We start from the raw sequence: 11661 nt of genomic DNA on the forward strand, positions 1-11661 counted from the left end.
TTGCTTTTTTTTCTCTTTTCGTCCCCCCACATACATTTCTAGACTTCAATATTGTTTCCGGCATAAAGCCTGGTCCATGTTCGGGCTGAAAAAGACAAACAAATGCAGAGTTAATACACCCGGAAGTGTTTTCTCTCATACTTAAATCCATGTAGAGATAAATTACTTGGTATCTTCAGCACAAAGCTGACTTCAACTCCAGTTGTGTGAACAAAAAGGGTGCAGATTTTTCCAATTCATTACGACTAACTGTAAAAAGCAATTAATAACAGCAAAACAATGTGCTTCGAAGGCAGCTACATGAGATCAGAACTATTTCGCAAGAGCATCATTATGGATTAAGGCCTCTGGGACACACAGACTATCACTGGCCTCTTAAAGTTATTAAAGCTTATTGAATACCCAGAGAAAAACCTCTGATTTAAGTGAATTTAAAACAAATATTAGCAATATCTATTATTCATTCCATCTTTTAACAGATGTATCAAAGTACAGAGATGGATTCCTCATGCCATTCTAAACCTTTATGATGTTCTTCTGTTGAACACACAAGAAATTTTTTTTGAAGACTGTTGTTGTACATACACAGTACTGGAAGCAATTCATTATCATTATATGCGAAAAAAAATATTTAAAATATTTTGTGTTCTGCAGAAGTCAGTCAAGGTTTAGAATGTATGGAAACCTGTTTCCGCCACGGAATTAAAAATAAATAAATAAATAAATAAATAGGTAATTGCGACTTTTTATCTCACAATTCTGACTTTTCCTCACCACAATTTTTAAATCCCTTTTTTAATATAAACTCAGAATTACGAGATATAAACTCAGAATAGTTAGATGTTAACTCGCAATTGTGAGAAAAAAAAAAGTATGAATTATGAAACAACTTTTTTATATTTTATTCTGTGGTGGAGAGAGGGGAGAAAAAAAGAAAAGAAAAAAAAAAAAGAGTTGAGAGATGTAAATTCAAAGAAAAAGTCAAAATTTCGACATGTAAATTTAGAATTCTAATATACAGTGGGGCAAAAAAGTATTTAGTCAGCCACCAATTGTGCAAGTTCTCCCACTTAAAAAGATGAGAGAGGCCTGTAATTTTCATCATAGGTATACCTCAACTATGAGAGACAATGCAATTATAAAATGCATATCTTGTAATTCCAGGTATACATCTTGCAAGTCTGGGTTTATAACCGAGTTTATCATTTTGAGTTTCTCATCACTACACAAGTTTTTCCCAGAATTGCGGGTTTATATTTTGCAATATTTTCTCAGAACCGAGAGAAGAAATGCTGAATCATAAGCCAAACTCAAACTTATCTTTTCATCAGAAAATTAAAGAATTTTCTTTTTAAGAATCAGCTATCCCTTTAAATGCATTTAACCAGCACCCACCTGTCTCTATGGCTTGAGCTTCGTTAGTCTTCCACTGCTCTGCAACGTCATTTGCTAGAGGATCATCAGGGTTGGGAGCGCTTAGTAATGCCTGGATTGATAGCAGCACTGTGCGGATCTGCAAGGCTGGAGACCACTTATCTGTGAGACATCATGCCATGGAGAGAGATAAACAAGAGAAAGAGCATTAGCAGAAATGTAGCAGCTAGCTTCCATATGTACCAAATCCTGGACAGTCGAGCAGAGAATCATTCTCTGTGGGGTCAAAAGTGTGATCTGAAACCATTATCATATATTTTGGGAATGCCAACATATTCAAGAATACTGGAAAGAAATACAGGAGGCACTAATATATTTTTAGAAGAGACATACCTTCAGAAAGCAAATTGTTGTATTTTGGCTGTGTATGTCCAGATATAGTAACAGCAGATAATAAATACCTGATGGGTGTGCTTATGGCAGCCAGTAAGAAACCAATCACACGTAAATGGTTAAAACAAGAGAGACCAACTTTAGATGATTGGATAGATGTGACCATAGAGATTTATACAATGGAAAAGTTTTTTTGGTTAATTTAAAGAAGGATGCCTTTCTGGGAAAATGGGTTGAATATATATCAGAAAGAAGGTCTGATTTTGTTGCTATAAATAAATAAAGGATGATCAATATATAGAAAGATACATGTCATATAATATATGCTTGTGTGTGTACATGTTTGCGAATATGCATGTATTTTGCTTAATATCTATATACATAATGAAGGTCATTTGAGGTCATTCTGGATGGAATTGAATCAGGACACATGTTCTCTCCCTGGATGTATATAGTTTTTTTTTATGTTACTTTTCTTTGTAAAAAGGAAAACAGGTTATACTTTGAAACAATTTAATGAAGGTGGAGTATCATTTATAGTTAAAACATACCAGGTAATTGTACATAATTGTACAAGATACTCCATGGTTGCATTGAGTATTGTATGTAACTTGAAATATGCTACATGATTGTACTCAAATGATTGTTCACAACAAACAAACAAAAAAGAAAAAAAAGTGTGATCTGACATCCTCAATCTTCCAACAGAGATTAAATGGGCAAATCTTTCACACTATGTGCATGTTATGTAAGTGAGCTATAAAATGTAAGACTCAAACTGCCATTTCTCGGAGGTAAAGATAAAATTAGTCTTTCCCCAGAAATCATAACTCTCATATTCATTTTTCTCCCACAGACTACTCGAGGGACAAAATCCTAATTTCCCCATTTTATCAGCACATTTTAATGCCTACTTCAACCAAGAGTGAAGGGGGAAAAAATGATATTTATAATTTTTACTATCTACTGTTTTGTTAGTACTGTGACACTACAGAAATGATTTTTTTTAAAATAATAATAACATTTTATGTAGCAAGGAATTATTTTGGATAAAAATGTTAAATGTTTCAAGTATGTGTTTTTGCTTTGGAAAACTTCTGCTTCTATTTTCTGTTTTCTCTCAATATGAGCAAACACTGTCAGATACAAACACAACCAATTCTATAATATAATTACTGTAAATATTGATAGTCTAGCATTCACACTGATGAATAAATGAACCGAGAACAAAGGTTTTTCCAAGCTCATTTTTAGCTATAGCTATTGAATTTTCACCATCACACAGAAACAATCATATCTTGCATATCACGCATGTACTAAATGAAGTAGCCATTTAGTATAATTGTATGTGTACTAGGGGTTGCACCGACTAATCGATTAGTCGACTTCGGTGCTCTGCCATGACGCTTTAAGCTTGACGTCGACTAGTCGCTGGTCCTATAGAGGGTGCAACAGGATAAGAAACCTTTGAAGGACTTCCACATTTACGCTCCGTTTCCAAACAGTTCAAATGACAAATAAATGCATACTCTGAAAGCGCTCCACAAGACATGTGTGATTATATTACTGGCTGCTCGAAATTGAACGGGAGAATGCACGTTTTAAACAGCTTATTGTACAGGTAAGTTAATCGCCGTTCTAATCTAATGTGCTGCTGCACTGTAACGCACACACATAGGCTGCAGACAGTAGTGCACATCATGCGCATAGAGTCATTCAGCGTGGAAATGTATTGTCAACACTGTTCTGTGATTTCTCAATAAAATAGCTTAGAAACTGAAAAGTTCAAGCATATATTTCTTAACTAAATTCCACAGCTTCACTACTAGTAGAGAGATGCTGCCAGGTAGAATTAATTCACACACGCAATCGAACTCACTAATGCATTCATATTAATCTAATCTTTACTGTGCTACTTTATCTGTATCTTATTTAGAATGAGCAGAAATCTGTGAGAAATATAATGGCCCAAAGACAAAAGAACTGATAAAAAAGCTGTTATGGGAGCAACAGCCATGTGGGCAGTGCTGTGTCATATGCCATAGCTGTGCACAAGGTGTTTGTCACAGCTCCAGACTTATTTGTTCATTAATGACGTCATCAGCGACTAGTCGACTTGACTTTCATTACATAAAAGTCGACTTCAAAAAATCAGAAGTCGTTCAACCCCTAATGTGTACATACACACACAACGTGTGAACAATGTTCAAAAGTTTGGGGTCAACAAGTCTCTTATTTTCACCAAGGCTGCAATTATTTGATCCAATAAAGTAAAATCAGTAATATTACAAAAAATAAAATTTTAAAATGTAATTTATTCCCATGATGACAAAGCAGATTTTTAGCAGCCATTACTCCAGTTCACAGCAGGTGAAATATAGAAACGGGCCCTTCAGGATGTGAAATCTAAATAATGAAACATCTAGTGACTGATTAACTTCAAAAGAGAAATGTTGCCATTTTAAAGACCAATGGCAGATAAAATGATGAATCATGTTTTGTTCCATGTCTCAAGAAAGTGTGAGTTATTATAGCAGAATTAAAGCATTAAGCACTAATGACATTCGTGTTTAGGTCAAGATGACTAAAATCAGCATGATTATCTGTTATTTAGAAAGTCTCTCACCTTTCAAAATATCTAGACATATTCTTCCCAGCTTGTCTACATTGGGGTGATATATTTTAGTCATGAAGCGTACTTTCGGAGCTGCCATGGGATATTCTTCAGGAAGAAAGAGTTCAAGTTTAAAAGTTCCTCCCTCAAAGGGGGAGTCTTGAGGTCCGGCGATGACCACATGGAAGTAGCGAGCATTCCCCTCATCTGGCTCTGCCTTTATACCTGGCACCGGCTCTGCCAACAAACGCTGTGTTTCCTACACACACACACAGACACATGGAAACAGGATCAATTAGGCTGGAACATAAATAATCTACACACTCAGTTAATTAGCAATTAGCCAAAGCACTGGTAGTGAGACAATCGAGTACACAGGAGTAAACAAATCAGTAGAAAGAGACATCATGTAATGCTCACGGTGACAACAGTTTTGTGTTTTTGAAAAACTGTATCACTTCACCATGTAACCTTCCACAATGGTCATGTAACGAAGACTAACTGTCCTACACCACCACATTTCAATGGCAAACAAACCTGTATGGCTAGGTGAAACAATTTTTTTTTATTAGATATCAGTATGACCAAGCCTAGACAGACTTCCCGCACAGATTGCAGAATTCATTTAAACATGGCAAAATGTGTTAACTGGAGATGAAAGTCCTGCATTCTTATTGGTAGACAAAAGTATTTACCAAATTAACAAAAACTTTGTGAGCACTTGTTCCAACCCTGTGGAAATCTGCTGCATGTTGTTATTATTATTATTATTATTAAAGCAAGCTTGTACATTATTATTCAAATTTTGGGTCAGCAATATTTATTTTTGCTAGAAACGAATACTTTTATTCAGCAAAGGTGCAATAAAATGATGAAAAGGGACAGTAAAGACATGTCAGTGTTGCTAATGTTACAAAATATTTATTTTTGAAAAAATGCTGTTCTATTAATGCAAAACTCCTGAAAAAATATCATGCACTACTGTTTTTACAAAAATATTAAGCAGCATAACTGTTTTCAACATTTTGCAAATCGGCATATTAGAATCACGTGACACTGAAGACAGGAGTAAAGGCTGCTAAAAATGCAGCTTTGCCATCACAGAAACAAATTAAATTTCAAAATAAATGAAATTAGAAAAAGTCATTTTAAACTGTAATAATATTTTACTTTTTTTTACTGTATTTTTAATTAAATAAATTCAGCCATGGTAAGCATAAGAGATGTTTTCTTTCAAAACCATTTTAAAGCAAACTTACTGACCCCAGAGTTTTGAATGCTACTAGGCACAACTAATTGAACCATGAAAGGTTTCCTGAAAGTGTATGTATCTTAAATAAGAAGTGTTTTAATGTAAATATCAACCAAGTCACAAACTTTGTTTAAATATAGTTACTAACGTCAGAACTACAATATTTACATATAATACAGTACCCTTAACCTTCAGTATGGCAGAGGACGATCTTACATCAACACAAACACTGCTGGTTAGGCACTCGCAATGTTTTCAGTAAACACTCTCTTTGCACGACATTAGAAAAGACAGTGCCTTGCAATTTCAATATCAAATCACAGTTCTTATTACATGATCAGACAGTGTTTATGCTGTCTTTTAGCTTGTACTGCCCAATGATATTTAGCGTAGTATTATCATGGTATTATATCTCAAAGGTATGCATCATTCATGAATTTAACTGGCCGGGTAATACCGATTTTCAAAGTTGCTGGATCTCTGTTCCTTTCATACTACAAGATTGTTTTTGGTTATCATGAAGTTGCTGTGGTTTGCACATTATACGAGAGTTGTAAATTGCATATGTTAAAATGTCATTTATTTCTGTGATGGCAAAGCTGAAAAATAATTTGATAATTCATACTTTTACAGATTTTGGGATTTTGTGGTGACCTCTAGAAAACTGTCTGCATGTGAAAATCCAGGGTTTCTGCAGGATTTTTAAGCACAAATGTAAGACCTTTTAAGACCTTTTTTAAGACCTGCACAAATAAATTTAATACCATATAAGCGGGGTAGGGCAATGCCTATAGTACCATATTAAACTCTAAAATGACTGTAAAAAGCATAATTTACAGTTCAGATACAAGTTTTCACAAAAACAAATGATAAATGTTACATTTCAGCTTTTAAACCATTTTTAAGAAAGTGGATGAGTCAAAAGTATTCATTATTAATTTAAACAATTATTATGAATAAATTATATAAATTAAATAACCTAAATTAGGGGTGTGCAATATTGACAAAAAATTATATTTTCTGGGATTTTATTGATAACGATAATTAGATGATATTTCGCTGAGTGTGTTATTGTGCTGGACTACTATGGACAGCTGACTCCTGAATTTTTGATATTCTTCATATTCTGTGTGGTCAGTTCACAGCAGTGATATAAATTAATCTTTTCCAACACATTTTATGGGTATTTTTACCAGTAAGCCATTTTTTCTAAAAGTGTGCACCATCTTTTGAGTCAAATTCTTGCATTCGGGCTGTTACCAAGCAAATGAAATCAGTATCAACAGAATTCATCTTTGCAATGCAGAGAAAACACAGAAGCTGCATCTGAAGTGGCATTTAGATGCATGTACACACTGTTTAATGCGGATCAGAGGGACAGAGAATACTTTAACCTGCAGTTACAAATGCATAAATAATGTTTTGATATTTTAAACTTAAAACATTCAAAACTGATGTTTGAAATTATTTTAAAAATTAAAAGATACTTTAAATGTGAAGTTAAAACCACCAGCAGGTGGCAGCAAGTCACAGTTAATAAGTGAGTCATTGCGATTCATTGTGAATCATTTAAACGGTTGATTCATTCAGGAACGAAACACCGTCATTTTGTTTGGAATAATTTTTGTTGGCGAACAAAAGCAGGCAATAATTGTTTATTGAACTGTTATATAAAATCAATATCACATTTGTAATCATGCTGACTTTGAGGAAAAAAAACGGCACTCTTCGTGTGATATTAACTATATGAAATGATATAAATATATACATTTTCTGCCCCCATATCTTGAATTATGTGATAATTCTAAATGCATTAGACTGATTCATGCAATGAAAGGCACTCTAAATGCATAACCTATGTTAACTTTGTTAACTTACTAGACTTCATCACGTAATGTATGCATGCACTCTGTAGGTATGTTTTGTTTGCTTTTCGCAATATACTCCATAATGTCAAATCGCACATCGTTAGAACTACAATTACGATTATCGCAGCCCATAGCCCACCCCATTAAGATTTTTATAATGTATTGTTTTCTTATCGATCCACCAGTTCACATTTAAAGCTCTGCGTGTTTGCAGTGTAAAAACATGGGTGGATTTTCACATTTGTCTGAACTCTGATCAAAACAACAGTTTTATTGAAATTGCACATTCGTTCTCTGCCAGCAGGTGGCGCGTTTGGTAGAAATATAACTGGTCTTTCCGTCCCCAAATTTAAGACCTCTTGAAATCATAATTAAGACTTTCTTGTACAATTTAAGACTTTTTAAGGCCTTAAATTTGATACAACTAAATTTAAGACCCTGCGGAAATCCTGAAATCGGACCTAAAATAATGTAGTCGGTGTATATACCCGGAATTAGAGCAGTGTTTCATCCGAAACCAAGTCTTCAAGGGTTAAATTGACAGTCATTAAAACTTAATCAAGACACTTTGAGTCCTGTGAGAGAGACACAGGGCTGAACCTTAAAGCCCTTTGGAAACTCACACCCATATGACTAATGAGAATCTGATATCACCTGTGGAATGCTTGAGTCTGGAGACGCCGTTCATCTGAGAACTGCTGTACTATGCTTTACTCTACACCTGAAAGATTGTCTACTTGGCATCTGAGAACTTGTGCCAAAAAGTGGATATTACAATCTCAGTGTCACAAACCTATTCCCAAAAGCTACTACACCTGTCCTGTAACCTGTAAGTTCAAAGGGATCTATTAGGGATGTAACGATTCACTCAACTCACGATTCGATTCATGATTAATTTTTTTACAAAATGAGGTTCAAGACAAATTATAAATAAATGTGTCCTTTTATTATTGCTTGTATATTATTGCTCTTTTGTTAGTTTTGATTGCTTCTATTGTCCTCATTTGTAAGTCGCTTTGGATAAAAGCGTCTGCTAAATAACAAAATTTAAATATAATGTAAATGTAAATAAAACTAAATTCACATTTTAAAACAAGCCCCAAATCAAATAAATAAGTAACACAAATAAAAGAAATATCTTCATATAAACAAAAGGCTTTGTCTGTGCTCTTTCCATTTAAAATGAGAGGCAATCATTTCCAAACAATGATATAATTATGTTCAATAGTCATTAAACAAAATAATAATCATTATCCAAACAAAGATGCTGCATACATGCAACATGATGATTTTTTAAATCTAAATTACATTGTATAATTTCTAAATTTGAAGCAAAAACAGAATGGTCTGACTTCAGTTTTGTGAAACTATACGTAAAAATATCTGCATGAAACACAGCAGACGAACTGAATGAGACACAGATTCACTCTCTGCCAGCAGGTGGCGCTTAAAGCCTTTAAGAACTTTAATATGCATTTTACAGAGGCAAGATGAAAAGAAAAAATACCATCTAAACTTTTCCAAAGACAGTAAGTTCCCCTCAGACATGCATTCATATAAACTCCTACCCCTAAATGAATCGCAATTTGTTTAGCATCTCAACCGATTTGAATCGTCACATATTTGAATCGATTTTCAGCCGGCTTGCGGTTAATCGTTACATCCCTACAATCTATGGCTATATAATGATGAACCTGTAAAACAAGAATCTTTTACAAGAATTTCCTGGACAAAACTAGCATGAGATATTTTCATAATGCTGAATCCTGAAAAAACAAAAACAAAAAACAATCGTGATCCACTATACATATAATATACACTACCGTTCAAAGGTTTGGGACAATTCTTTTTTAAAGTTTTTGAAATCTGAATTTAAAATAACTTTTCACCTTAACTATATCTTAAAATCAAAATTTATTTCTGTGCTGAATAAAACATTTCTTATTATCAATATAATTTTTTTCAGAAATCTGTGATTAATAGGAAGTTCCAAAGAACACCATTTACTTATATATATACAGTGGGGAAAAAAAGTATTTAGTCAGCCACCAATTGTGCAAGTTCTCCCACTTAAAAAGATGAGAGAGGCCTGCAATTTTCATCATAGGTATACCTCAACTATGAGAGACAAAATTAGAAAAAAAATCCAGAAAATCACATTGTAGGATTTTTAAAGAATTTATTTGCAAATTATGGTGGAAAATAAGTATTTGGTCAATAACAAAATTTCATCTCAATACTTTGTTATATACTCTTTGTTGGCAATGACAGAGGTCAACCGTTTTCTGTAAGTCTTCACAAGGTTTTCACACACTGTTGCTGGTATTTTGGCCCATTCCTCCATGCAGATCTCCTCTAGAGCAGTAATGTTTTGGGGCTGTCGCTGGGCAACACAGATTTTCAACTCCCTCCAAAGATTTTCTATGGGGTTGAGATCTGGAGACTGGCTAGGCCACTGCAGGACCTTGAAATGCTTCTTACGAAGCCACTCCTTCATTGCCCGGGCGGTGTGTTTGGGATCATTGTCATGCTGAAAGACCCAGACACGTTTCATCTTCAATGCCCTTGCTGATAGAAGGAGGTTTTCACTCAAAATCTCACGATACATGGCCCCATTCATTCTTTCGTTTACACGGATCAGTCGTCCTGGTCCCTTTGCAGAAAAACAGCCCCAAAGCATGATGTTTCCACCCCCATGCTTCACAGTGGGACTCCAGGCCGTTAAAATTATTAGAGAAATAATGCACTCCCGTAGGTGGTTATGTGGGACGACTATATGGAATGGTTTTTCTCAGTTCTCAAACAAATTAAGAACTATTAGATTTTTATTGACTGAACGCAAGCACTTATTCCGATAGAAAACACTGTATCGGTTTCCACTGATTAAGAAATATTTTTGTTTGCTTGGGTGGTAATATTAGGTCTATTATATTAATAGGGAAGGGCGCCCAAAAAAATTTTTTCTACGTCACGAAAATAGGTAAATCCGGACCTGCCATCTAATGTGTGTTTTGGCCATGTAATGTAGCTGAAATTAAATATGTAATTACCTCCGAGTCAGAGCAGCGATCATGGAAGAGAGAACACAAGCAGACAGCGCTGGAAGCTGCTAATGCTCATCAGTAAATCAGTGGAAAATAAATAGAAATCATGATTCTGTCTGAGCTATGCGTTTTAAACCGAACACTAACTAGTGTAAATGTAGCCTAACAGATGTGTAAACTGAAGACTATTTGAGCTTTATTAAAACTATTTTGCACTGATTTATTGTGTTGGTTACATTTTGTTCCTTTGTGCAGTGGCTCAGGAGATGAGTCTTTGAGTTTGTATAAACATCAACGAGCTGAAAAATAAAACCAAAGTTTTTTTTTTTTTAGATAATGTAATCTTGTTAAAATTGATTTCATAAAATTGGTATCGGAAAAAGTATCGTTCAGGAACTGGTATCGAAGTCAAAGTATCGGTATCGAAAAATTTTGAACGATTTTCAAATTATTAATTATTCGCAGTAAAAAATAACATGGATTGGCACGGAAATTTCTGCTTCTGCACCGCATACACATACTGTATACGCACTGCAGACGGAGTACGTGTGAACTTGGCACAACAAATCTAGTTCAACAATTGAGGCAACGCCACAAAGAGCTCTATGACCAATGCATGGCAAAAAAAATCCCTGGACACAGGATTTTTTTCTTCTTTTTTTCTGCCATATGTCTATTCTAGAGACTAAGGCTGTGCGATATTGAAGAAAAATGCGATATGTGATAACTCATTAAATAATGCGATATTCGATATGCGATACGATAATGCTTAAAGTGCCACATGCTCAGATTTAAAAAAAAAAAAAGAGTTTTACTCAGCTGTTGCTGAGTCAGTTCTGTGAACTTCTATAAGTATCTTGTGTCATATATATATATATGGTTATTTGTATGTATGTACCAAGAGTTCCCGTAAAACCACAACAAATTCTTTGTGTTTGCGCACACTTAAGTGGTGAATAAAGCTCATTCAGATTCTGATTCTAATTCTAATAAGAAAGCACCCCCAAAACAACTTCTGAAAGTGAACGGTAGTGTTTTACTCTAGCATTACATAAAAATGTCATTTTAACATTAGTGTAATCATTTTAACATGAGTTTAGGAACTGAATAATAAAA

The 11661-nt window shown here is 34.4% G+C and overlaps 1 protein-coding gene across 1 annotated transcript in view; it reads right to left on the reverse strand.

Annotated features, from left to right (window-relative positions):
• ube2na (ubiquitin-conjugating enzyme E2Na) overlaps positions 1-11661 on the reverse strand; it is a 15890-nt gene continuing 4229 nt past the window's right edge. Inside the window, exons 2-4 of the mRNA XM_016236315.1 lie at positions 4394-4640; positions 1396-1536; positions 1-85 (exon numbers count right to left, since the gene is read on the reverse strand). Coding sequence (XP_016091801.1) covers positions 39-85; positions 1396-1536; positions 4394-4640 — 435 coding nt within the window. The 3' untranslated portion in view covers positions 1-38. The remainder of the gene's footprint in view (positions 86-1395; positions 1537-4393; positions 4641-11661) is intronic.

The sequence above is a fragment of the Sinocyclocheilus grahami genome, unplaced genomic scaffold, assembly GCF_001515645.1.
Source record: "Sinocyclocheilus grahami isolate Dianchi unplaced genomic scaffold, SAMN03320097.WGS_v1.1 scaffold487.1, whole genome shotgun sequence".
Taxonomy (NCBI): Eukaryota; Metazoa; Chordata; class Actinopteri; order Cypriniformes; family Cyprinidae; genus Sinocyclocheilus; species Sinocyclocheilus grahami.